At 61.5% G+C, this 27,115-nt stretch overlaps 2 protein-coding genes across 2 annotated transcripts in view; one reads left to right on the top strand and one right to left on the bottom strand.

Annotated features, from left to right (window-relative positions):
- Positions 1-4,918: 4,918 nt before the first annotated feature.
- GPC1 (glypican 1) overlaps positions 4,919-27,115 on the bottom strand; it is a 31,844-nt gene continuing 9,647 nt past the window's right edge. Inside the window, exons 2-9 of the mRNA XM_025404948.1 lie at positions 13,599-13,757; positions 10,255-10,646; positions 9,405-9,570; positions 8,255-8,385; positions 8,026-8,145; positions 7,790-7,923; positions 7,337-7,512; positions 4,919-6,929 (exon numbers count right to left, since the gene is read on the bottom strand). Of these exons, the coding sequence (XP_025260733.1) occupies positions 6,697-6,929; positions 7,337-7,512; positions 7,790-7,923; positions 8,026-8,145; positions 8,255-8,385; positions 9,405-9,570; positions 10,255-10,646; positions 13,599-13,757 (1,511 nt within the window). The 3' untranslated portion in view covers positions 4,919-6,696. The remainder of the gene's footprint in view (positions 6,930-7,336; positions 7,513-7,789; positions 7,924-8,025; positions 8,146-8,254; positions 8,386-9,404; positions 9,571-10,254; positions 10,647-13,598; positions 13,758-27,115) is intronic.
- LOC112636330 lies at positions 16,150-23,205 on the top strand. The gene is given in 7 exon segments (XM_025404949.1): positions 16,150-16,247; positions 21,509-21,516; positions 21,598-21,609; positions 21,717-21,866; positions 21,869-21,935; positions 21,938-22,009; positions 22,699-23,205. Coding segments are annotated over 7 exon segments (468 nt in total). The 5' UTR covers positions 16,150-16,180; the 3' UTR covers positions 22,791-23,205.

Here is a 27,115-nt window from a genome sequence, read left to right as displayed (position 1 = left end):
CTTTACTAGTTTCTTTTGATGGTATCTTTTATTTTTTTTTGAGACAGAGTTTTGCTCTTGTTGCCCAGGCTGGAGTACAGTGGCAGAATCTCAGCTCACTGCAACCTCCATCTCCCGGGTTCAAGCGATTCTCCCACCTCAGCCTCCCGAGTAGCTGGGATTACAAGCATGCACCACCATGTTCAGTTAATTTTTGTATTTTTAGTAGAGACGAGGTTTCACCATGTTGGCCAGGCTGGTCTCAAACTCCTGACCTCAAGTAACCTACCTGCCTCAGCCTCACAAAGTGCTGGGATGACAGGTGTGAGCCACCATGCCCAGCTGTGGCATCATGTTGGCCTGATTATTATTCATAGAGCCTTGCATTGGTGTCTCAATTTGAAGGAGCAAACACCTCTTTCAGCCTTTACAGACTGATTTTGACAGATAAAGATCTGTTGGGTCTCTGAAGGGATTGCCTCCAGGATTAGTTTAGTCACATGGCTGCTGCTGAGTATACAGTGGGGTTTGTGGTTGGTGGGCCTATTCAGGATTGGAGCAGGCATTGATCATGTCCGGTCCCTGGGCAGACTGGACTGCCTTTAAGACCTTGAGGAACAGGGCTAGCTCTGGGACAAGGGTGCACTCAGTCACTGGGTGAGTTCCTGACAGACAGGACTGACCCCAGACCGTGGTTAAAAGGGGATGAAACCAAGTCACAAGGCTGCTTTAAGGTTCACAGCTGAGACTGAGGTCTGTAGGCCTGCCTCTGGGGGCACAGATGGGCATGCCTTCTGTCAGGTTCTTGGGATGGGCAGGACTGTCTTCAGACCATGGCTGAGTGGGGCTGGAGCTGGGTCACAGGTCAACCTGTGTAGTTGTAGATTGGTAGGCCTGCCTCGCGGCGTGCGGTTGTAGATTGGTAAGCCTGCCTCGCGGCATGCGGTTGTAGATTGGTAGGCCTGCCTCCCTGCATGCAGATGGGCTTGTCTCTCGGTGGTCCTTGGGTGGGCAGGACTCTTCCAGGACTGTGACTGGGGAGGGATGGAGTAAACTCAGAACCATTTCAACAACTTTTGTGGGATTTTGTGGCCTAACTCAGACAAGTGTCTCCCAGCAAGTCCTTGGGAAGGCAGGACTGCTTTCAGACTCCGCTAAGGGGTTGGAGCTGACTTACAGGGCTATTTCAGAATCTGCGGTGGAACCAAGGTTGGTGGGCCTGCCTTCAGGGGGGTGCGGCCATTTCTGGATATGCAAAGGACCCCATTTGGTGAGCCTGCCGCCTGGGTGCAAACCTGCACTCTTAAAACAGCCCTTCTCAGTTGGGCTCCATCAGGGTTTCACAGCCTCCTACCAGAGTCCTGAGGTTCCCACGAAGGCACTTTGTGTGGATGGCTGCCAAATTCTTGTTGCAATAGGTGGTTAAAAGCAGGGGGTCCCCTATGCTGCCAGCTTGCTGACGTTACTTTCACTTGGTACTTTTTCCAATCTCCTTATTTTTTCTTTTTAAAAATGGTATTGTTCTATCTTTGTGGTTTCTATTTCTCCCCCTTTTCTCTTTGGTAACACAAAACACTTACTTTATAGACCATTTCAGTCTTCTCTATCTAAAGTTCGCAGGGTGCTGGCTCTGGTGCCGTTTTTGTTTTGTTTTGTTTTTTGTTTTTTTTGCATTTTGAAATTTTAAAGAATCTGGTAATCCCAGCTGCACTCGGGAGGCTGAGGCAGGAGAATGGCGTGAACCCGGGAGGCGGAACTTGCAGTGAGCCGAGATCACGCCACTGCACTCCAGCCTGGGCGACAGAGTGAGACTCCGTCTCAAAGAAAAAAAAAAGAAGAAAAGAATTTGAGCTCATGTCACTGAGGCCTTGTGATTTCTCTGAGGGAATCTCACTTCCTCACTGTGGACAAACCCTCCAGGTACTTTTGTATTTACTCATTATCTTTTGTCACCAGCCACTGGTTCTTCAAGAAGGAGGATTTTTTTTTTTTTTTTTTTTTTTTTTCCCCTCCCCCTCGGTGGCAAAAGCTTTCCTGGCCCATCTCTGGCAATAGGGAGAACTCTGTCGTTTCTTTGAGGTTTGCAGGTCACCTGGGGTTCCAGTTCCAGCTCCTAGCCCTCATCCAGGTCTCTGGACACCCATCACTCCCAAGCCTCAATTCTGAGAGGGTATTTCTGTGCCTGATACACCACTCTCCCCGCTTCCCATTCATTGAAGCCTCTCACTTTCTTTTTCTTTTCAGCACATGAGGTTTTTAGCTCTTCTGTGACCTCAGATAGGTATTAACTTTGCGAAACTGACTTTTTTCCAGAATTTCGACGTGTCTCTGAGGAAAGAGGGTTATTTTAGCTGAGTCTACTACGTTGCTGTCATCTTTTCAAAGTCAACATTTCCCAGTGTTTGCTCCTGTTTCTTGTAATTCCCACATCAGGACAGTTGGTCTGATTTCCCAGGCCGATGCTGCATATTTTGACGTTTTCTATAAGTTTTTTACTGGCTCTTTTTTTGTGCTTTCTCAGATTGAGTATAAACATGGATTTGTGCTAGAAACCATGAAGGTTCCTGTTCATATTTCCAGGCCATATGAAAGAAGGAGGGAAATGTTTAGACTCACTGGTTTCGCTTTATGGGGTGGCCTCATCGGGGAGGGGCTCCTGTGCACACGAGGACAGCTTGCTGGGCAGTGACGGCCTCCAGCTCATCCTCAGCCGTGGCATCTGTGAAGCCTGTAAGGTTTACTGCCCCTCACCCACTCTCAGGAAAGCTGTGGTGGCCTTATTGTTGGGGTCTCTCAGCCCCACCTTCCCTAGACTCTACCCCCTTCTTTGATGGCTGTGACACATGCTGTGCCACCAGCCTTCAGTGTCCATTGGAGAGATGGACGCCCAGTTATGGTCCTTCAGTGATTTCAGTAGTGCGTAGGGCAGGAGGAAGGTGGACTGAGACGTGGGAGTTAGTTTTCTGTCCCAAACTCAAGGGAGCACTGCGATTATAAATGGTGTTTCTCGATGGAGGGCCTTGTCCCCAGATAAAGAATACTGAGGGTCACCTGCACAGCAGTGTGTGCACCCACGGGTGTGTCTGTCTCTGTGTGCGTGCATGTGTGTGTACTGTGGATGTATGTAATGTGTGCATGTGTGTATGGACACGTGTGCATGTCTACATGTGTGCACGTGCACAGAAGTGTGCACATGTGCATGTGTGTGTATGGGCATGTGTGCGTGAGTGCAGGTGTGTGTGCATGTGTATGGATGTGTGCTTGTGTGTGCATGCACAGGGCATTGTATGTGTCCATACGTATGTGTGCATGTGTGTGTGGTGTGCATGTGTGCATGTGTGTGTGTGCATGTGTGATGGGTAAGTGTGCACATGTGCATTTGTGTACACACGTGTAAGAGTGTGCACATGTGCATGTGTGTGTGCACGTGTGATGGGTGTATGTGTAGACACCAGTGCTGGCCTGCCGGGGTGCCTGCAGATGGTGTGGGATGCTGAGGCCACCCACCGCGGCTGGGCTGGGCTGCTCAAGGGAGGCTGCCTGAGGGGCTGCTCTCTGCTCATCAGTGTGGGTGGGTCAGCTTCTGGAATTTCTGTGAGGAACGGAGAGGGACTGAAAGCCAGTCCTGGCTGGAAGGGGTCTCTCCCTGAGCAACCTCTTGGGGTAGCACTGGGGTGGGCAGAACTTTGGAGCTCCCTGGTGGTCTGTGGTGTGCCTGGGCAGGCAGGGCTGAGACTGGCCAGGTGCCCCTTCCCACCCACTCCTGGCCTGGTGTTGGTTCTGCATAGAGTGCACATCGCACCTGTGTCCTCCTTTCCCTGACAGGAAAGATGTATTTGCCTCGGTTCAAAAAGGGCTTGTGGAAGTTTTGAAGCAGCTGGGCAAAGTGGTGCCTGGAAGCCTGAGATCCTGCCGGCTGGACCAAACACGTCATCACAACTACAGCCACTGATGAGCGTCTGGCTGCTCACCTGTCCCCTAGGGGTCCCACTGAGCCCCTAGGCTGCATCCCCTGGCCCACCAGGGAGAGGACTCCACCCCACCCTGATTTCCTGGAGGAGGAACTGGGCCTCTGGGCCTCGTGAAGGGGCAAGTGAGGATCGTGGCTACCAGGGACCTGGCGGCTGCAGATGCTTTGGGGGAAGTGCGTGTGCAGCCCTTGGTCCTGCCCGGAGCTGTGACCTGCTGAGCAGTGGACTTCAGCAGAGCTGGGTGAAGCTGTGTCTCCCTCCCGGGGTGCCCACCCACCCCTCTGTGCTCTCCCGCTCACAAGGGGCCTGGAGGTCCCAGTTGCCAGGGGGCCTGCAGTATTCCTGGGTCCCAGATGATGGAAGCGCAATGTTAAAAATGTTCACCAGACCAACCTGTGCTGGCTGCAATTCTCAATAAAGCAGCTGAGGGACATACCCAGGAGTGGACGCTTCTGCCAGTGCCGCCGTGCCACTTCCCAGCCTCTGGCCATGACCCCACAGGAACAGGAGCGGGGCTACAGGGAGCCCCTAGGGTTACACAGGACCCTCCACCTCGGGAGAAAGGTGGCTGGGGACAAACTGGACCACAAGGGCATCCTTAGTTCCTTCTCTCTGGCCCCTTGGGCATCTCTGAGGCCACCTGGCAGGAACCAGAACCTTCCGGGGTAGAGGATCTCTGTGCTGTGTGTGCCCAGAGTGGGACCAAGAGGCAGGAAGAGGTAGATGGGAGGTGGGGCCTGCTGGAGGCCATCTGGGTCTCCGTGCCCTGGCGTCTTCCTTCTCCCCTGCACCAAGGAGAGGGGCACACAGACCTGTCTGCCCAGGGCGAGGTGGAGTGCAGCTGGCAGGGGCTGCACGCTCACCCTGAACACGGAAGTGTGGTCCATGCCCAAACCCCAGACGGACACACGTACACACATTCTCTCTCTCTCTCTTCCCCCACCCCGCCATGAGGCCTCACCCTGCTGTAGGTCTCCAGCCTTTTATTCATACAAGGACTCAAAAGAACACGTCACCCGCTGACACTGAGTGGTGGGGGGACGTTGTGGAGGAAGGACACAGCAGGCTTGGCCACTGCCCTGACCAGTGACCACTCAGGGCTGCCCCTTCCAGAGATGAGCATAGGGTGGGGTCTGAGCGCCACCCCCGGGCCATCCGTGTGCAGCAGGAGTGCTGCTGTCCTGGCACCTCGCATCACTGTGCCAGAGTCCCCAGCCCACCCTGGTAATGGCAGGGTTATTATGGGGTGGACATGCCTGTGTTGGGGTGCTCCTGAACCCAAAACGTCTACAGTCAGGTTCCAGAGAACAGAAGCCATGGGGACCTGACCAGCAACCAGGGCGCTCTGTCCACTGTGCGGAACGGCGATGAAAAGCAAGCAGCACTAAGCAGCCTCCTCAGGGTCAGTTGGTTCAGGACAGCTGCCCCCAGACCCTCCAAGTCCTCCCCTTGCAGGACCCCTTCCCAACATGATACCACCCCTCCCCAGGGCCGCCTGGCAGCTGGGGTACAGGAGGAAAGGAGGGCCCGTCCAGGCCTGGGGCAGGGTCCTGATGGCCTCAGTGAGTGACAGGAGGTCGCCAGGGTCCAAGGTGGGCCCTGTGTCTCTCCAACGCTATCTGGAAGGAGCAAACAGCTCTCCGTGAACAAGGACAGTAAGTGTCAGTAAATGGATGCACGTTTGGAAAAGCCCTTAACTATCCAGGTCCCCATCCCCTGCAGCTGGCTGGGTCGGGAAGGGACCTAGGCGTTCCCGTCTGCGGTGCTGGGTCTCACCAGCCACCAGCACCCCTGTGTGACAGCCAAGGGTCACTCTGAGCCCTGGCCTGTGTCACCCTGAACAGGGAAGCCCTGGTTCCTGATCTGGGTGAGGATGGGAGCAAGCAGGTCCCAGCTGCTCCTCAGCCTTCGCGGTCTTCACGTAGCCCTGGACCCCAGCAAGGCCTGCCCTGTGAGCCCCGTGTGCAAGGGGGCAGCCCACATCAGCAGAGCCCATGCTGCCTCCCTGGGCCTCGGGCCCAGCTCCGCCTCCTCCAGCAGAAGCGCAGGTGGGTCAGTGGCCCGTCATCCGCGCATGGAGGCTCCTCACCGCAGGTCTGTGGGAGGACAGAGTCCTCAGACTCCTCGGCACTGGTGCTTTCTCAGGCCCCAACCCTGCAGACCCTAGGGCCCCTCAACGGCGCAGGGAGGTGGGGCCGGGCTCTGCAGCCTGCGCTGAGGGGAGGGTATCATGCATCATCTCAGAGGCTCCGCTAGACCCTGGAGGGTGGACACCCAGAAAGCCTTTGTGGGGCTTCTCTGGGGGCTGAGGAGTGGGCCAGGGCTGGCTGGTGGGCTCTGCTGGGAGTCCCAGCGGAAGGAGGCGGGGAGGAAGGCACAGGCTCGCTGCGGGCTCCAGCGGGTTGCTTTGAGGCCTCCTCTGCAGGCCTCAAGGGGCTGCTTCTGCAGCGGTGCAGGGAGCTGGGGGAGGGCTGGGCAGCCGGAGGTGCCCCTGAGGTCCCTGAAATACATGGCTTGTGGGGACACTGGCTCCCAGCTGACCTGAGGACCTCATACAAAATTAAAAGGCAGAGAGGCAGGCAAGGCCAGGCCTGGGGCCAGGGCCTCTGCACCTGCCCCTGCTCAGAGCTGCTGGCCCTCCCTGTCCCACCCCAGGCCTCTCCAGGCTGAGGTGAATTAAATATCGTCTGTTTTGTATTTTTGGCAAAGTCAGTCCTTGGCCTCTGTCCCTGGGGCCTTGGGGCAGTTACCGCCACCGGGGCCCGGCTACTGTAAGGGCCAGGGAGAGGAGGAAGGGCAGGAGGAAGGTGGGGGGCTGGGGGCAGCTGGCAGCCGAGGTCTTCTGCCCTTCCTGCTCCGACAGGCCTGGGAGGGCATGGGTCAAGGGCGTCCGGGAGCTGGAGCTCTTCCTGCTGGCCCCCCGGCCACAGCGATCATCAGGACAGCCATCACCGCTGCCCGAGCCGCTGCCGTCGTCACCTGGGAAGGAGAAAAGGCTCCGGCAGGCTGGTCCCCACAGGAGACCCCAGGGCAGCATCACCCTGTGAGGACCCCACATGCCAGGTGACCCCGACATCCTTTCAGTGTGGAATCCCAGGACCAGCAGCACCCGATCCCCGCTGACCCTGAGGCTGGGAGACTCACTCCCTGGGGCTGCCTCCCTTGGTCCCTGGAGCCAAAGCTGATAAGACATCCTGGCCAGGCCTCCAGGGGCCGCAGAGGTACAGGGCTCGGTGACCGTGCCTGGGCAGCACAGTGTCCTGAGTCACTGTGGTGATGCTGGAGCAGAGGGCCCCTCGGGTGGGGGAACCTGGAGGGCAGTCACAGCCCTGCGGCACCCCCGCCATCCCTGGCCCCTTGCCCGCCCGGTCAGGCCCTGCTCTCACTGGCGTCCTGGAAGTCCACGTCATTGCCGTTGTAGGCGCTGCGCAGCCGGTTGGTCATGATCTTCAGCTGCATGATCTGCTGCCGGATGGTCATGTCCGGCTTGGTGATGTCCACCTCCACCTCAGGGTTGTTGATCTGGTTGGCCAAGCCATCACCCATGACCTCGGGGAGGTACCTGGAGGAAAGGCAGGCAGAGCCCAGGTCACTGCTCCAGCCCCTGCAAAGGGCCATCACCTGAGCAGGACACCCTCCCGCCCTCCGAGCCTGAGACCCTGGGCCTGAGATGCCCAGCAGGCCTCCAGGGACCGAGCAGAGCTCATGCAGGCCACAGAGAAGTGGGGCTCGAGCCCTCCCGCAAGGGACGTGGCCCTGTGCATACAGCACCCGGTCCAGGCACAGCCCAATGGAGACGGCATGGGAGGGAGGGCTGTGCCAGCCAGGCGGGCACCTACCGGCCTCTGGCCATCCCGTTCCAGCAGCGGTCATCACTGGCAGTGCTCAGGGCCATCTTCTCGCTGCACAGTGTCCCTGGGAGGCTGATCCAGAAGTCCTGGACGTCACGGAGCTGGGCCTTGGCTTCGGAGACCTGCCGGGCAGCAGTCAGGCCACTGGGTTGCCAGAGCCCGCCCGCCCCCGCCTGTCTGCCTCCCTCATGCCTGGTCCGGGTGAACCGGCAGGGGCCACTCACCAGCTTCTCCAGCGCGCCTGAGGGTGGCCTCTCCCGTGGGGCCAGCTTGCCCCGGCGCCGCTTCTCCTCAGGCCCAGAACCCTGGGGGTTGACCTTGGGGTTCCCGCAGCCCTGGATGACCTGGGGAGACACCACAGGGTCCTTGGGGGGCAGCGGGGTCCCTCAAGCCCAATGGAGCCACATCCAGGACCCCCACCCCACTGTGCTCGTCATGTCCTCCCGTCCGCACCTTGGCCGTGAGCGTGTCCCTGTTGTCCTGGAGGGCGTTGATGGCCTCTGCCAGCCACGTGTGCACGCTGCCGATGACGCTCTCCACACCCGACGTGCCCCAGAACTTGTCGGTGATGAGCACCATGGAGTCTAGCACAGGCGTTAACACACGCGCACACAGGCGTCACCACGTGTGCATGTTAATGCAGTCTTGACAGCACAGGTCAGTGTGGGAGATCCCGCGCACGCACTCGGGTTGGCCCATGTGATGTGTGCAGGCCACGTGCACTCAGCTGCACTCAGCCTGGCCCACGCCCACATGTGCACATGCACCACGGGCACAGGTGGACACACACACACGGAGGCCATTCTGCATGCTCGCTGGCCTGCCGTGTCTCATGTATGTCCATGCTGGCTCATGCAGGTGTTGACATGTACATATGCTGACTCACCTCGGTCCAGCTTGTGTGCACATGAGCCCATGTGAGCTGGTGTGTATGCATGCTGGCTCACCTCATGCCCCCCCATGTACACCTTAGTTCATGTGTGTGTTGAATGCATGGTGAGCACATGTACAAGTAAAGCTTATGCATTTTGTCAGCTCCCATCACATTAGCACACACGTGTTGGCTCCATGTCAGCACATGGTAGCACGTGTGTTGGCACAGATGCATGCTGTCCCACCTCATGTAAGCATGTGTACACGTTAGTGGATCTAGATAAGCATGTACATATTAGCACACACGTGTTGGCATGGATGCAGATCAGCCCAGCTCATGTCATCACACGCACACAGGAGCACACACCATACTGGTGGGCACTGGCCCGCTGTGTGTCAGCAAGTGTGCACGCCAGCTTGCATGTGTTAGCCTGTCATGTGACAGTGCATATATGTGTTAGCTTAAGCAAGTGCTGGCCCTCCATGAGTCACATGTGTTGGCATGTATGCACACTGAGGTGCTTGCTTGCTCAGTGGGGAAGCACAAGAAACTACAACCTCACAGGGCTCCCTCCCTGGCAAGCTGCCCCAAGTCACACACCCTGGTCAGGGCATTCCTGATCAGGTCCCTGGGTCCAAGCCCTGAGCTAGGGACCACCCGCCCCCCCCAGGACCCCCGCCACACACTCCCCAAGACAGTTTCAGGCCGCTCTGGCAGGTGGGGGCTCACCCAGGAGGTTCCTCCACTCAGCATCCAGGTCGGCCTGGTTGGCGAGGCAGCCCTTGAGCACATTTCGGCAATAGTCAGGGCAGGGCCTGGCGCCGGGGACTCCCAGACAGTGAGCACAGTAGACCAGCTTCATGACAGCCCTTGAGCACTCCGGGCCCAGAGGGACCTGGGGAGCAAGGCAGCCTGAGCCAGACCCCAAGGCCCTGGGCGTGCCCAGCCCCAGCCAGCCTCTAATGGAGCCCCAGGGTGGGGGGCTCTGGAGGGAAGTCAGGGGAGGCCTGTGCTCTGCCCCAACTCGCAGTGGCCCTTGCCTGACTCGCAGGGCCTGCCAGCCCTGACAGCCCTCATTCTAATATCTCAAGGCTCATGGGGAGGCACGAATATCCTCACCCACATGCTGCTGAGGATACCAAGGCGCCCCAGCCTACCTGGGTCTGACATGTGCCCCCCAGTGGACCAAGGCATCCCCCTGGCCTGGGAGGCTCCGGAGCCCCACCCTGCCCGGCCCCCACACATGTTGTTTTCTTCTGTCTCCTGTGCATCTTCACTCCACAGCCTGGCTCAGCATCCAGCCCAGCCCCTGGCCCTTCCCATGCTGGCCCATGATGGGTCTGGGGAGGGGTGAGCCAGCCCAGAGCCACCTGCCCGGAGCAGGGCTCACATCTGTGGGTGCACCGTTAGCAAGCCGTGGGTAGCAGCCAATGCAGGAGGGACTGAGGCTGTGGGGCAGAGGTCAGAGGCTGGCTAGGAGGTTCAGGGACATAGGGTTAAGTAGGGGGAAGAGGAAGTCCCTTGGGCAGAGCGTGGGCGTCTGGAGGGCCTTCTGAGAGCCCGGGGTGGCTGTGCGCACCTGAGCCACCTTCCGGACCACGTCACTGGCCACGCCCAGGCCTTGCACGAAGGAGCGAGCAGCCACAAAGGCGCGGGTGGCCCGCAGGCGCAGCTCTCTTGGGGCCTCCCCAAAGGGCCGCAGCGCCTCGGCCTGCTTGCCCAGGCAGTCCAGGTAGTCATCAGGCAGCAGCAGCTGGGGGTGCAGCTGCTTGAAGAGGCGCTCGAGCAGGCGGGCCCAGAACTCGGCCAGTGTCTCCTCCAGGTGCAGGTTGGCACCGCGGTAGTACAGGCGCAGCTCTGCGTACAGGTCCCGGAAGGCCTTGGTGTTCTGCGTGTACAGCTCTCCGAAGGCGCCCGGGAAGGTGCCCTGCAGCGTCCGCTCTGAGTCGTTCAGCAGGTGCTGGAAGTGGTCTGCACACAGGGAGGGGGCGTGATCGGGACAATGTTTCCCCTGTGACAGCTGGACTAGAGCAGGAGACTCAGCTCGGGAGACCCGCGGCTCTGAGGATACACTCTGAGGTCCTTGGAGTCGGACGCCACACTGCAGCGGCTGTGGGCCCTGTGAGCATCCACGGGGCTCCCCGAGACCTTACCCCCTGGCCTGGGGAGCAGACACCCAGGTGGCAGGGGTCCTCTCTTGGATCTCAGGACCTCTGACTGGGGCTCCAGTGGCTGTTTCTGAGCTGAGCCCAGGGCAGGAACAGATGCTCTGTGACTGAGAACACCCAGGGAGGGGCTGCTGGTGGAGATGAGGCCTCACTGGGGTAAGAGGGCCGGACCAGTCTGTGCTCCCCTGCCAGCTGCTGCTTCTCTCTACCGGTCCCCATTTGTGCTCCCTGTGGCCCCAGCCGCCTGCCCTGTGAATCTCCAGGGCCTCTGCCCTTCCCGCCACCCTGTCTCTGCTGCTCTCCTGGGCGTCCTGTCTTTTCTCAGCTTCCAGAAGCCTCAGCTGTGAGCACCCCAGGCCTGAGGGCTCTGGGGAGCCTCCCACAGCCCAGAACCCCAGATGTTTTCCCTGCTGGGTAGGGGACAGGGAGGCACAGGCTCACCCTCAGACCTCCACATGTGCTGCAGGAGCTCTGGGGAAAAGCCCCGTACCCCGTGCCTAGATGGGACCCTGGACTTCCCCATCCCATTTGGAAGTGAGACTTCCGGGTCTGTAACTGCTCAGAGCATCCCTAGGGCCGTGGCCGGTCTTGCCCACAGGTACCAGGGGCTCGATGGCCCACCACGGGGTGCTCCAGGGACACAGGGCAGAGGCTCTCCTCTGAAGCAGGGTGGCTGTCAGGCCTAGAGATCTCTGGACCAGCCCCCACGCTGACCCCTGGCAAGGCCTGGGACTACAGGGCTGGCATGGCTACAGAGAGCTCCCAGGCCACTGTGGGGAGGGTAGACGGGCCACACAGCTGTTCAGTGTCCGCCTCAGGTCCTGGCACCTGGAACGCCCTGGCCTCTCCCAGAAGGGGGCAGCTTGCAGTTCATGCATTAGCCCAGACACACCTAGAGGGCCATGGGCCCTACCTCCTGCCAGGCCCCATTCAGCTGCCCCTGAAGGCTGGTGAGGGGGCGGGCATGGGGCTCCCAATCCCTGAACACAGCAACCAGAGGCCCAGTCAGGCTCCCCTCCTACCGCCTCCCGCTGGCTCCCACCAGCACTGCAGACAAAGACAGAGGGGCCCTTGGCTGCCCTGGAGGCTGGGAGGGGCCAGCAGCTGCTGTGGGCGGGGGTGGGAGGGGAGGACATGGGAAGTGGGGGTTGGACAAGACTCCCTGGGGTACGGGCACAGGTGGGCCTTGGGCACACAGTGGGTCATTTTCAACACAAATGTCCCCAAAGGGTGTCTGTGTTTTCATGTCAAAGATAGGAGAGTCGAACAGGAAGGCTGGAGGCTTCCAGAGGGCAGCAGATGGAGGACGGCGGCAGGGCACTGACACGGGATGGGCCCCAGAGCAGGGCAGCGACACCGACCCCCTTAGAGCCAGGAGGAGGCAGGTGGGCAGGACGTCCCCAGGCCAGGAAGATGGTGTGATGGGCAACGGTCTTAGCAGGAGAGAGGAAGGGGCAGGGCTGGGTGGCACGCTGGGGTGGGAGCCAGAGCTCAGCGACACTGGGGAGAAACTGAGGCCCAGGACAGAGTAGAGGAGGTGAGCAGGGTCCCTACACAAGGGACAGACCCAAGCAGCTCAGGAAGGCTCCTGACTCGGGGTGCAGGGGTGCGTTCCCTAGGGCCAGCTGGGCAGGAGGAAGGAGAGTCCCAGAGGGGCCAGGAGCGTCCCACGGGCCCCACACCAGGGGAGGGCTGAGCTCTGAGTATCGATGTCCAAGTCACAGAGAAGGAGCTTCTGACCCACCGTGACCCAGGTATACACCAATAGCTGAGGTCCCGCAGCCCTGTGGAAATGGCCTTGGGGGCTCCTGGGGACAGACAGACTCTCCCGGGAGCCTGGGAGGCCACAAGCAGGTGTCCAGGAGCCAGAGAAGCAGGAATGCTGAGACAAACCCCAGGGCCCCAGCAGCAACTGCTGTCCCTCACGGCGACATGGAGCTGCGCGGCCTCAGCGCTCCCTCCCTCTCGTTTGCTCAGGCTCACTGTCCTGGCGCCCCAGCTCCGCTGGGACACAGGGGCAGTACCTCAGCCCAGGCCGCCTCCCTCCACCAAGTCCTCGTGTTTCTGATCAGAGGTCACTTTATGGGGGTCCTCCTGACCCCACACTGTCCCCCTGGAGGTGCCTGCTGCTCTCCGCCTAGACACAAGGTGAGGCTCAGACTGGGCTGAGGAGTATGTGGCTCTGACACAGTAGCTGGCAAGGCCTCAAGGCCTGCAGGGGTCACTCCCCAGGGCCCCAAACTCCTGCCCCGATACAAAGGGCTGAGTGGCGGCCACCCCTGGGCAGGCCCTGCACTCTGCAGCCCTGTCCCCAGCCCCAGTCTCAGCCCTTGCACTGAGCTCCCTGGCTCCAGGCCACCGGGTCCCCAGGGGTGGCGGCCTGGGGCACGTGCGGAGTTGCAGGGAGGATCTGGCCGAGACCTGTCTCTCTGCAGGTGCTCGGGAGAATCTGCTGGTGACAGGAGCCTCTGCGGGGCTGATGAGACAGGCCCTCTGTCCCCAAACGTGCACTGGGAATGGGCTGTGCACACCCCCAGGTGGGTGTCAAACCCTGCAGATCCCTGCCTGAGGGTAGCCGCCAAATCCCAGCTGGGGCTTCAACCCAGCACCCTAGCCCCAAAGCACTAACTCCCCCACCTCCTCCTGCCAATGCCCCACCCTCCGCATTGAAACACCAGACAAGGCCCAGTGTGCCACCCCCCTCGCCCCATGCACCAGCACCCTGCGGCCCCGAGCACCCCTGGGAGGCACTCACCATCGAAGCTGCGCAGCTGGGTGGCGAGCATGGCCTGCAGGATGCGGCTGCTGTCCCGGAGCGCGGTCTCCAGCTCGGCACGGCTGCGGTTGGCCAGGTTCTCCTCCATCTCACTGGTGCAGCAGGTGTACCCTTGGGGGCAGATCCGCAGATGCTCACCTGTGGGGAAAGGCCAGTATGAGGGAGAGGGGCTGGGACAGCACTGGCAGCCAGGAGGGCACCCTCAGGCTCTCCTGGGCAGGATTGCAGACCCAGGGTGGAGCACAGCTCAGAGGTGGGCCAGCCTGGGGGTTGCCCTGAGTGAAGGCAGAAATGGTGGGGGCATGGAAGGAGGAAAAGGCCTGGCTCGAGTCCTATAGCTTCCCACACAGGACACAAGAGCAGGGCTTCCTCAACAAGGGAGGGGGCCCCTTGGGCAAGTCCTGCCCCCCAGCCTGCTGTCCCAGCAGCCACAAGCAAAGAACTGGCCTCAGGTTCCCGTGTGCAAGTCAGGAGGAGGCTACCAGGCCCGACAGTCACCCCTTACCTGGGCCCATGGCTGAGGATGGGGAGGCAGGAAGGAATCCAATTCCCCTCTCTTCCCACACCAGCCCTGGGAGGCACCAAACTCCCACTGCAAGGACAGCAGATCCCACCAACAGTGGGCTGGCCAGAGGCAGTGGCCCTGCAGGACCCCATACACAAGTCTGGTGTGGGGACAGGTATGCCCTGGTGCAGGTGGCAGATCCCATGAAGGGGTCATCGGACCATGCCCCAAGCCCTGCAGGGCACACCCTGTGCCTCCTGGTGTCCTTGTGGAGTCCTCTCCTCTGCAGCCTGCCCTGAGCTGCTCTGGTCCAGTGTCCTGGGCAGTAGTGACAGTGGCAGTGCCATCAGAGACAGCCTCACCTCCTTGTGGGGAGTGGGGACAGGCTGTGAGTCAGCCCTCAGCCCTGCTGCACACACCTCGGTGCCCACCTGGAATATGTGTGTGGCATCAGAAAAACTGCATATTTAAAAGGGTGTGCATCGCACTGTGATGAAGGCTGCCGAAATCCCCATTTTATTAACGAGGAAACCGGGGCTTACAGAGATGAAGTCTCTTGTCCCAGCTATACAGTGAGGGAGCAAGTGGCTCTGGCTGCCTGAGCTCAGGACTCCACTGTTCCTTCTGGGCCTCGTACCCTGCCTCTAAGGCCCTTCTGGTGCTGGCCTATGTCAGGCACAGTGGAGAGGTGGAGGCAGGAGCCTGGCTTGGTCAGAGGGGAGGGGTCAAGGGGGGGTTGTCAGCAGGAATTCCAGAAAGTCTCCTCAGGTCTCCCGCCTCAGGGGTCAGGGCTGAGGCCTTAGAGCCTGTCTCATCCCATCCTGGGACCCTGGACCAGGGTGGCTGGAATGTGGCAGGTCCTGCATTCTTTTACCTCCCGCCTGGGGGTCAGCGGGAAGTGAAGGCCAGGCCAGGGAGGAGAGGCAGGAGAGGGAGCTGGGGCCGAGGGCAGGGTCAGCCTGGGCAGAGGCACCTGGCCCAAGGCTGTCCTGGGGGAGCTGGCAGCACAGCAGGAAGGGGTGCAGCCCTGCCTGGAGGTGGGAGCGGGGACCTACAGCCCCAGTGCTGGCAGGGCCTGGAGCAGCCCAGGCAGTGCCCTACCCACTTACTGCAAGAGGAGTCACCCCTCAGGCCTGGGGTCCAGGGAACCCTTCCCCACTAGAGGCCATCTGGGTTGGGGACCCAGGGTTAAGTAACTACCCGGAGGTCGAATGCCTGGGTCAGACTGAGTCTGCCAATCTTCTGCACCCTCTAAGCACACACACCCAGGGACGAGGCTGAGACAAGAGGAGGGAACAGAGAACCCGAACCTGGGCTTGGGTGGCTGCCGCTTGGCCCCTGTAGCCTCTGTGCCTGCTAATGTGACAGCAAGGAGACAGGCTGTCAGAGGGGCCTGGGAGAGCCAGAGAGGGCCGAGGCACAAGGATGGGCCCTCCCCAAACACAGCCCCGGCTTTCTGAGGTCAGGTTCTTATCCTGGAGCGCTCCCTCCTTGCCCTCTTTTCGTGCCTGAGCTCTGGAATGTACTGATGCAGGGGGCTCTGGTTTGAGCTGGGGCTGGAGGGGGAGGGAGCGCTCAGCAGGGGCTGCAGGTCCCGGGAGCCCCTAGAGCCTGGACTTACATTCCTATGCGGCAGACAGAGCGGGAATGGCAAGTGCCCCTGTGCCCCCCGCCCCTCCTTACCCCCAGATGTCTGCTGGAGGGGGAGGTGGGGGTCTAAGAGAGTCTCGGGCCAGGAGGGCTTTGTGGGAGCCAGCTGGGGTGAGAGCAGAGCCTGGCTCTGAGAGTCCTGGGGCCTAGTAGAGAAGGGGTACCCCCCCTTCCCCACTCCTCACATGGGTGGGAAGGTGCCCTCAGGCAGGAAGACTGGGACACAGGTACACTCGCCAGGGACCATCCTTCACTCTGTAGCCTTTATTCACTGATGGGATTCCACCCCAGTCCCGTCCCCATGGGGACAGGATTTAGAGCAGGAACTGCCCCCCTGGGTCCTTTCCTGGGGCCTGCGCCAGGCTGAGCAGACTCAGGAGGCATCTCTCTGAGGGCGTGGGCTGTGATGGGGGCCTGTGCACCCTTCCAGGCTGCCCGGACCAGGAGAGCACAGGTCAGCCGGACACATAATGGTGCTGGGCTGGGCAGTGGGAGGGAAATGTGCCTGGGGGAGGGGGTGGCAGGTGCCAGCATAGCTTCCCAGTGACACCCTGGGCTCAGCTGTGACGGGCTCAGCTGTGACGGGGCACCCAGGCCAGGCTGGCTGGGCCACAGGCAACGAATGGGCTGGTCCAAGACTCGGGACTAGGGCTCAAGCACTCCTAGGGAGTAGGGGTGGGTGACATCCCTCGCTGGCTCCTGTGCCCCTCCCTCGCGAGGTCCCTGGTAGACCCACTCTCCAGCCCCCACCACACAGATAAGGGAGGCTGATGAGACATGGAGAGGTGAGGCCCAAAACACCCATAAGACATGGCAGGCTCCTCCTACCTGCAGGTTCTGAGGGGTTCCTTGGCACTGCCAGCCACCCCCTACACCCCCCTCACAGCTGTGCACCAGCCCCCCGCCTCAGCCTCCCCTGCTGCCCCCCTAGCCCTGCCCGGCCACCTCGCCCAGCCAGCCCGGTGACCTGCGCTGTTCCGGCTGCCCCAGCACAGCCCCCGTCCCTCCCTCCCTCCTCGGACAAACACGGGAGTGAAGACACGGAGCCAGAGCTTGGGCGCCGGCCTGGGAGCCCCGGGCAGGCTGGACCGAGGCGGCCCCCTGAGGCCCGCTGCAGGTTGGACGCACGGCAGTCAAAGGCAAGAGGCCTCCCGCTGGCTTCCTTCTGCTGAGCTCCAGCCCAGTGCAGGCCGGGGCCCGCAGGTCTCGGTCCTAGACATGAGATGGCAGAGGCGGGCTCTGCAAAGTCCCCCTGCAGGCCAGCAAAGCAAGCCCCCTCCTGGAAGAATGCCAGGGGCTGGGGTCTTTCTGGATGGTGAGCGATGTGCCCAAGTCCAGTTGTCATCTTAAATCTCTCCACCCCCAGGTGCCTCCCCACCACTTCTCTCAGCTCAACACCTGGGGGATACAGAGGCCTCAGGCCAGGAGGGAACCCTCCCCATGTCCCTCTCCCTCTCCATCCTGGACCTTCCTTCTGATACCTCCTTCTTGGCCTTTCCCCCCTCCAACTCAGAGGGAGGCATTTTCCAACCTAGGGGGTGAGTTCTGGCAGCCCCTCCCCTTCCCCCCGACGCAGAAAGGTATCTGGGCCTTTCCAGCCCAGCCCTCTCTCCGGCCCTGGGGCTGCTCGGGTCAAGGTTGCCAGGCCTGCTCCCCGCTGGGCCAGGGACTGGGCCCTCTCTTCCCTGATCCCTGGGCTGAAGTTGCTGTAGCTGACCCATCCTTACACAGCACTCCCCTCCCTCAGTCACTGGGACACTTCCCTCCCCAAGTGCTCTGAGGATTTTTTTTGGGAGGAAGGGGATTATTTGTTTCATGGCAGATTCATCCCCCACCTCAAACCCAAAGCCTCCAATTCCCACGCTCCTGCTCCTCAGGTTAAAGCACAGAGATCTTGCTCCCTGGTCCTTAGGCAGCTGCTGTCTGGTTCCATCTTCCCCCTCCAGATCCTGACGGCTCCGGACCACCCCACTCTGCTGCTCCTCGCTAAGCCCCCACCAGCCTTAGCTTTAGACACGTTTTAGGTCACGCATTCCTGTCCCCTGCTGACATGTCCCCACCTAGCAGTCTCCCCTTGGTCATCAGCATCATCACCCCAAAGCTTTAGGCGAGACTCCCATCTGGACAGTGGCCACCATCCCCGATGACGGACCCAGACCTCATTTGTCCAGACCCAGCCCGGCAGCTGCCCACGACCAGTGGCTCTGGAGCCCTCCCAAGGAGAACGCAGAGAGATGATGGCGCCACGCCACGCCCATCCCTCCAGAAGCTTCCACGACACACACAGGAGGTGCAGGCTGTAAAGCCGGCTTTATCCGCCTTTACAGCCTTGTCCTAGACACTCAGTGTCAACAGACTCGAATGCCTACCGTACTGGAATTTAGTGTGGATAGTCAGCCTGCATTGCCTGCCATGGTGCTGAAGCAGGGCTGTGTGCCGAGCTCCAGGCACCGCAGCCTCCCAACACACCAGGGAAGAGCCTAGGCCTCCTGGCTCCTGACCTCTACTCAGCTCTGCACCCTGCAAGGTGGCCTTCCTGGCTGGCTGATCGCTGGGAAGGCTTTAGCCCGAACCCTCTTCTCGAAGCCTGTCCCAGCTCCTGCCCCATCTGCTCTAGGACCCCATCCAGCTCCGGTGGCTGTGGCATCCTCCTGGCATGTCCAGCAACCTCCTGTGGTGAGGGTGCACTGGGCAAATGTCCCAGGAGGTTTCCCGGGGACCACCCACCACCCAGGCTGCAGGGGATCTTTTCCTCACTTTTGCCCCATCCCCTAGGAAGCCTGCGCCCCTGGCCAGTCCCTGTTCACCTGGGCTCCTGACATCTGAGCCGGAGGCAGCCTTAGCCCCACCTGCGAGGTGGACCAGCCACAGCATCTCAGCTCCCTGTCAACAGCATCGAGGCCCCCAGCCTCACCCCATCGTGCTTCCCACCCCTCCCCACACCCCTGCCGCCTGCCCGAAGCCCCTGCCACCATTTCACCCAAATGACAGCGTCGCCAAGGAGCCCCTCCGCAGCCGCAGAACCTCCGCCACGCACTGCGACCCGAAACCGAGGGGCGTCGCAGGGACACCTCTGCCCCGGGTGGGAGGGTCCGCGCCCCAGGCCGGCTAAGGCTTCTGCCACCCGCGGCTGCTTGCGAGGGCGACAGGCGAGAGACCGGCCCCGGCGGCGGAACAAAGGCTCGGCGGCACCGGCGGCCGGGTCGCCGTCCTGGGGGTCCCGGGCGCCCCGATGCCAGTCGCCAGTCGCCGCGGCCAGGGACGAGGACGGCAAACCGCGGAGCCGGAGCGGGCGGCAGGGGTCTGGACACGCGGCAGCAGCGCGGCGCGGCGAGGAGGGGGCGCTGGTGCAGTGGGCGCGGCGGGGAGGGGAGGGGGCGGGCGGGGAGCTGGGGGCTGCGGCAGGAGGGCGAGGGGAGGAGGGCGCCGCGATTGGCGGGGAAGGGGCTTGTCGCAGTGGCTGCGGCAGGCACGGGGGCGGGGTGGCGGGGGAGGGGGCTCGAAGGGCTGCGACGGCCCGGGGGAGGGGGATGGGCCTGGCGGAAGAGAAAGGGGGGCCCCGGGGCTGCGGCAGGCGATGCGGAGCGGGGCAGAGGGTGGGGGCGGGGACGCCGGGATGCGGCCCGGGAGGGGTAGGGGTGGGTGAAGCTGGGGCGATGGGCGGGGTGGGATCGGGGACGGGCCACAGACTCCCGACGGGCGGGGCGGAAAGGGGATGGGGCTGCGGCGGCCAAGCGGGGCAGGACGGAGCGGAGGATGGGACGGAGGCGATGGGGACGAGGAGCAGGTGGAGATGGAGGTGGCGCGGCCGGGGATGTGGGTGCGGTGGTGCCGCGGGAGAGGGGGCGCGGCGGGCGGGGTCCTCGGGCCTGGCTTCCAGCGCGGCGGACGCGGGACCCCCTTCGCGGCGGCGGCGGCGGCAGCTCCAGCGGCTCCGGGCGGCGCGCGCGGCTCTGGGTGCAGGTGCTCCGGCCGGGGAAGGGCGGCGGAGCGGGGCCGGGCGGAAGGGCTCGCAGGAGGCGAAGAGCCAGCGGGGGACACGGGCGGGCTGCCGTCCGCCAGGCGCGCGGGAGACTCCGGCCACAGCCGCCCCGGGCAGCGCCGCAGCCGCACTGGCGCGCACGGGCGAGGGCGGCGGCTCCCGGCGCGGGGACGAGCGTCCTCCCGCAGCCCCCGCCCCGCCGCGCACAGCGCCGCCCCCGTCTCCCTGGAAACCGCAGGCGGCCGCCCCGGCCCCTACGGCCAGGTCCCCGCCACCGCAGCCGCCTCCTGCCCGCCGCCCCGCGCCCGCCTCCCTAGCCGCCGCCGAGGCCGGGCCCCTCCCTCCGGCCTGCGGGTGCTGCTCCTCTTCTTCGCGGGCAGCCGGGGCCTCCTGGTTTCCCCACCGCAGCTAAGCGGGCCAAGGCTTTGGTGCAGGGGCGCCTGGGTCTCAGCAGGGCTGGTGCTCGGGGGTGCCAGGGCCCCTCCCCGCACGGTAATGGGGGTGGGGTGTCGGGTTTCTCTCTGTGATGAAGGTGGCAGCTGACCACTGCTGTCCTCACACAAAGCCTCCATGGTCATTCCACATCCTCTACCTGCCCCCTCCAGCCCCCAGTCCAAAGGCACCCGGGCCTTGACTCCAGACCCCCCTGCCCCTACATCCTGACCTCCTTTCCTTCTGACATACCAAACCCAACAGGCCACATCCTTCTACCAAGTCCCCCATCCAGGTGCCCCCAGCCTGGGAGTTCTATGCTGTGCGCTCTTGCCCCTCCTTGGACACCAAAGGGACAGCTCTTCCACCAACACTCTCCCCTCCCTGCAGCCCAGGTCCTGCGTGGCTCCCACTGGCCCGGCCCAGCTCCCCACCTCCACCAGACCTGCTCCCCAGTCGGACAAAACCAGCCACTCACACCAGTTCCCCTCGGGCAGCACTCGGGCCTCTCGGCCAGTCTGCAGTGGGCACACTGAGAGTTGCTGGGCAAACCACCAAGGCAGGCCACAACACTGGAGACCCCCAAAGATGGGGGTTTTACCAGGCAACTCCCAAAACTGCTCTCTAAGCTGCCCAGATGCTGCTTGGGGAACCCCTGGGCAGGCCACCCTGCCGGCAGACACCAAGTCTGGGTGGTGCCTGCCCTGGCATGGCAGGGGCCCCTCAGATGGGGGCCTAGTCACAGCTCTGGCCAAGAGGTCACGGGCCCTCTGCAGACCTGCTCCGCTGTCTAAGGCTCATGCTGTGGCCTCAGACACTGGAGATGAAAGGGGATTCAGAGCTTGTGTCACAAACCTTCTGCCACACCCAGGACCCGGTGTCTTGGCTGTAAGGCAGAAAGCCCTCTCTTGGAACCCAGGGCTAGGTGTTCCCCAGAGGCTGTGCCCCACGCCTGGCTCAGCCTTTCTCCTCCTTGGCTTGGTGGAGCTGAAGAGGGCACCCACATCTCTATGCCCACCCCTGCCAGCAGGGTGGAAATTCAGGCGGGCTGTGAGAGGGCCGGGTTGTCCTCCTGGGGCTCTGCCCAGCTCTCCTATCTAGTTTCCCATATACCCACTGCAGGGGCCACAGGCACCCAAGGAAGCCTCGAAGATGGACTGGCCCTCCCTGTCTGCTGCATCCACATTCCAATCCACAAACATGCCACGCAGGCCCGTCCATCTGCATCGTGAATGCCAACCAGGCAGACACACATAGCTGAGGCTGGGCTGGATCCCAGAGCAAACCCTTGGGTGCCTCCGGAGGGAGCCCACCATGAAGGATGGCTCGTAAACAATGGGGAAGGAACAGAAGAAGGGGAGAGCAAAGGAGCTCGGCCACTCACCCTGACCCAACCACTTCCCGGGAAGCCATCTCTGTGGGTCATGGTGGCCCCAGGCATGGCTCTCCCTTCGCCCACCCCCACCACCCAGTCACTCCACCCAGCTGTGACCTGCCGCTTTCCTCCATCTCACATGCCCCCAGGGAGCCCCCCGTCCCAACAAGCCACGCTCCTTCCAGAGGGAACCTCTGCTAGGGGAGCCTCCATTTCCTTGCTCCTGCCTCCCTACCTGGCACCCAGGCTGGTCCTGGTACCCTGGTACTGAATAAAGGCGGACGTCTAAATGATTTGTCTGGGAGAATCTGCCCAGTGTTGGCATTGGAGGGAACAAGACCCACAGCCAGCATGGCCCATAAGCCACGCCCCCCAAGCCAGCACCTCCTCCCCAGAGGACGCACAGGGCTGGAGGGGATGTGTCCCTGAGTGGAAGGTCACACCCAGTGAGGGCTCCCTTGTTCCCAGAGGCCTAACTGTCTCCCTGCTGAGACGCAGAGCTCACTATGGGCCTCGCAGGGGTTTAAGCCGCATCATTTCATCTTCACAGCAGCTGTAGGTCCCGCTGACAGAGCCGCCACATAGGGAGCTAAAGTGACCTGCGCAAGGTCACAGGCTAGGAGTAGCAGCACGGGGCCCAGCACGGGGAACAGCCCTGGCCTCCCCCGCCTCCCCAACCCTGCAGCCTGCCCTGATTCCCATCCCAGGGGAATTCCTGCGCTGCAGGCAAAGCTGAAGCAGGAGCTGACAAGCCCTGCTGAGCCTGGAGAGGTCTGGGCGGTCCCAGGAGGGCGTCTCCCTAGGGCTTTGATGAGTTGGCGGCCGCCCAGGCACCTCTGCCTGCCTGCCCGGCATGGCAGGTGTGTGGGCTGGAGCTTCTGCCCGGCCCTGCCCTACAGCCACGATTAGGGGGATGAGTGCAGATAAGGCACAGAGGCCAGTTACATCTGAATTGCAAATCAACAATGAATTGTTATTTTAGTACAGTATAAAAGTATTTGGTCCCAAAGAACTGGAAGCAGGAAACGGAACGGGTCCCCATACACCCATGCTCACAGCATTATTCACCAGAGCCAGAAGGTAGAAACGATGTCTCTCCACAGTTGAATAGATTGTTTCCACAAACTGTCTGTAGGCGCATACAATGGAATAGGATTAATCCCTGAAAAGGGAGAAATTCTGACACATGCTCTGGTGTGGAGGAGCCTTGATGACGGTGCTGAGTGAAAGAAGTGACACAAAAGGACAGATCCGGTGATTCCACTTATGTGAGGTCCTTAGAGGAGTCAATTCATAGAGGCAGAAAGGATGGCAGGCACCAGGGGTGGTGGAGAGGGGAAATAGGGAGTTACTGTTTAATGGGGACAGAGTTTCAGTTTTACAAGATGAAAAGGGTCGTGGAGCTGGATGGGGGTGACGGCTGCACAACAGCGTGAACGGACTGAATGCCACTGAACTGAACTCTTAAAAATTGTTAAATTGGCAAATTTTGTCATGCATATTTTGCCACAAAAAGCAAACAACTCTTCCCCCCCCCCCCCCCCCCCCCAATATCTGGGGCATACTACACTAAATACATAGGGCATATTTACTCTAAACATTTATTTCCTTATTTGAAATGAAAATATTTGTGACACACTGCGCTACAAAACGATTCAGGGTCTGCCCGAAACTCCCATGTACTGGGGTCCTGTCTTTGCATCTGCTAAATCCGGCAGCCCTTTGCAGCGTCGCGGGTGCGGGGTGGCAGGCGCCTGCCTGAATCACACAGGTCTCCCTACCCGCAGCAGCCCACATCACCTTTGGGCATCCATGGCTGCGCACCCACGTATCCCTGGCTCCCCCACTCAGGTCTCAGACCCTGTCCAGGCTGGCAGCAGGAGATTTAAGGCCGTTTTCAACTCTGAACTGCCCCCAGCCTCCTTGGAGAGCAATGGGTCTCTCCCGAAATCAGCACTATCTCAATTAACAGGCAGGCAGGACCACCCCCAGCTTCCAAATGGGAAGACTGAGGCCCACAGAGGTTAGGTGGCTGCCCCCCAGGTCTAGACCTCTGCCTAAGGCGATCTGCTTCCACTGGCCTGAGCGCCCCCCTGTCCTCACTGAAGGGGAGCAAATGAGAAGCCCAGGCTCGGCACCGGGGCAACCCGAGCCCAGGCGTGGAGATTAGGCCACTCTTGCAAAACTAGGATCAGGCCTGGCCACCCTCGCTGGCCTGACTGTCCCGTCGCTGGCCACGCGCTGCCGAAACCTAGCTGGGCCTCAGGCAGCTGGGCCAGCGTCTGCAAGGCCATGTCTGGGGAGGGATACCTGCCGGCCATGCTGCTGGTCAACGGCCCACCACCAAGAATGCGCAGGGCTCCCAGACCAGGGAGACTCTGAGCAGGTGGCCGTGTCATGTGCCTGCCTGCCTGCCTCCCCAAAGGCGAGCCCTGACCTCCTGTGGGCCCTGCGGGTCCTGCAGCAGGTGGGAATGTGGGCCCTCCGCCTCCATGACTCCCACCTATTTCCCGGAGCCACCTGCCGGAGGAGAGCCGGAGGCTCAGAGTTCCACCCCCAGGCACCTGGAGTCTTGACTCCGCCCTGTCTATACCCAGACTGCCTGGCAGGGACTGTCTACACCTAGACTGCCTGGCAGGAGGGATGCCGGGATCCCATGAGATGGTTCTGGGCAGAGGTTGGGGACGCTGCCTGGGGCGGGCACATGAGATCCAGGAGGCAGACAGCCTGGGGGAAGGAACCAGCCCCATCTTGTAGGGGAAGGGAGAGGCCCCTATGAAGGCAGCTGTCCAGACCCAGGGTCAGCATCTCCTGCCCTTCCTGCCTCTCCACAGGGCCTGCGGTGCCTCCTGGAGTCTCCACCCTCAACTCTCTTCCTGAAAACCAGCTGCCACCCTCAAGGCAGGCCTGAGAGCGCCTCCGGCCGTCCCACTGTCACTGCGCCCTGGGGACACTGTGCATTCCACCCAGAATGGCCTGGCAGCAACTCTTCTTGCCATTTCCAACTTCTCATATCCAGCACCAGCGAATGGGAGTGCTGACACGGCATGCTGTGAGTGCCCAGGGCAACACCCAGGAAGCACCTGCGCCAGTGACGAGGATGGGGTCTCCTGTCCAGGCGGATCTGGCCCTGGCTCCCCAGCCTGGCCTTCCTCCCTCCCCACGGAGTGCCCTCATCCACAGCCCGCCTTCTGGAAGATGGCACTTAGAGAAAGAGTAGGCCTCCCTGACATGACATACGCTGGACAGAAGGCGGGCCAGCCTTCTGCCGGGCACACGGCGACTGTGGGGCAGGGGCAGGGCCAGGGGCACGGGCAGTGTGGAGCCGGCCCTTAGCCCCCCGTGACCCCCCAGCAGGTTGGTTTTGGCTTTCCCTCAGGACCCGCCCCTTTGCCAAGACGACGGCCACCGGGAACGGCCACGATCTTCAAGAGAAGCAGCCCTTGGCCAAGGGTGTGACCTTCCCCAGAGGCCCGGCAGGCCGCCTCCCTGGGAACCCCGAGGTCCATGTGGACAGGGGAGCAGGCAGTGTGTGCACACCCACGCGCCCTCCCCCTCCACCTGCCGGCTCTGCACCGGCCTCAGAGTGGCCCTGACACACCCTCCTCACGGCGTTGAGCCTTCCTGACCTGAAATGACAGCCGATGTCGCCCCAGCCACACAGAGGTCCCAGAGAGAGTACAGGGACTTTGCTGTGTCCCAGTGCCCAGAACAACCTCTGTGTCGGGGCATAGCTCAAGAGATCTCTGCTTGAGGGAGGAATGAACATGGGGGTCATCTACGACACCTCACTTTTGACTCAGACCTATGGTCATGCCCCTCCTGGCTCTGGGGTCCACCCTTAATGCCCTCAGACCCTGCCCACCCAGCCCCCAGCCCCATCTCCGCCTGGCCCACTCACTGCCTCTGCTACTCAGAAACGGGGTGAAGCCTACCCCTTCTGGGCATCCCTGGGTGCCAGATGGCAGGGGTTCAGCCATGCCAGGCTGGGCTCCCAACATGGCTGTGGGTGGACACCCCTGCTTGGGCTTCGGGCACCCAGTCCACCCCGGATTCTGAGCCCATCTGTGCGGCTCCACTGCTCCCCTCAGGCAGGTCTCTCCACACTGCCCAGGGGCTGCTCACCCTGGCCCTCTCTCCCTCCTCTGCGGGCCAAATGATGTGGGCCAGGAGAACCCAGTCCTTCCGGTCTGTTCCCCAAGTCTCCTCTCTGGTCCTCTCAATGAGCAGTGCTCCAGGCCCCAGATGCTCCAGGCTCCTTGGGTTGGGGAGGAGCCCCGGGTGCCTAGCCCCAGTTGAGGGTCCTATGAGGCAGCATGGGAGGCCGAGGACAGGGCAAGAGATGGCCATGGTAAGAGAGGGCCAAACTGCATTGGGGAGCCCTGGGCCAGTCCCCAGCCAGGGAGGGGTCTTCAGGGTTCAGCCCTCAGGGTTCACATGACTCACATGGGTGAGTGGTTGCAAACCTCACGTGCAGATGCCTAGACTCCTGCATGTCACACCCCTTTACTTGTAACTCACACAAGCTACACACTCATGGTGGCCGAGCACAGGCACAGCTTGTGTGGACCCTCTCACATACGCCCTGTCTCTGCGTTAACTGCATCCAGAGAGCAAGTGCTCTGTCTGCGGCTGCGTTTCAGCACCAAGAACAGCACCCAGCACCCAGTAGGAGCTCAAGGAGCCTCCACCAATGATGCAGAAGACCTGGGATGTGTCTCCCTCACTCACACGGCAGGCAAAGGGCCCTGCTCCTTACTCCGCCCAAGGTGCCTGGGGACACCTCACCACGTCCCCCCGTTCCAGACCCTTGGCCATGGCAGGCCCTCCTGGGCACAGACATACTGGGCCCCAAGCCTTTCCTTCTCTGCTACGGGGGCAACTCGCTGCTCAGGTCAGCCTTACTTTCTCTGTGCCGTGGGCCCCCTCGCCCACTGGTGAAGCCTGCAGACGCTTTCTCAGGATGAGGCTTGTTTCTGAAGCGTACAACTACACAGAGGACTAGGGAGGAAGAGTTCACCACACACAGTTACCAGAATATGATACGACAAATTGTGAGGTGGCCACGCACGTGCTTCCCCAGGAGGTGGTTTTAAAGGAGCCACGACGGGTCTAATACTAACTGGGATTCAAAGTCAGGCGAGGGGACGCGGTTTCCAAGCTGCCTGCTACGGATGTGAAGGGGCATGAACAGTGGTGATATCTACTGTGACAAAGCCCCAGGTCTTGGAACACCATCGTTCCCAGTAAGGAGAAATGCTAAATTCTGGTTAGAGCTTAGCAATGATGGAGATGTAATCTCTTTCTCAGCCAAGTTCATGAACCCCCTGAATTACATCCCAGAACCTCATCCATGCAGCCACAGGAGGGTGGGTGCATCTAGAACCACCCTCCTGCATGCTGCCACCACAGTCTGCCCATCCTCCCATCCTAGCACCTGGCGCTGAGTGGCGCCGCCTCCTCTGAGCTCCCTCTTCCCCTGGCGTGGTCCCGCCTACAGCTTCGGTTCAAGTATTTCTCTTGGGGGTGCTACTGGCGTTTGTGGAATGGCA

The sequence above is a fragment of the Theropithecus gelada genome, chromosome 12 (genome assembly GCF_003255815.1).
Source record: "Theropithecus gelada isolate Dixy chromosome 12, Tgel_1.0, whole genome shotgun sequence".
Lineage (NCBI taxonomy): Eukaryota > Metazoa > Chordata > Mammalia > Primates > Cercopithecidae > Theropithecus > Theropithecus gelada.
Note: the sequence above shows the minus strand (reverse complement) of the source record. Positions and strands in the feature narration are given on the sequence as shown.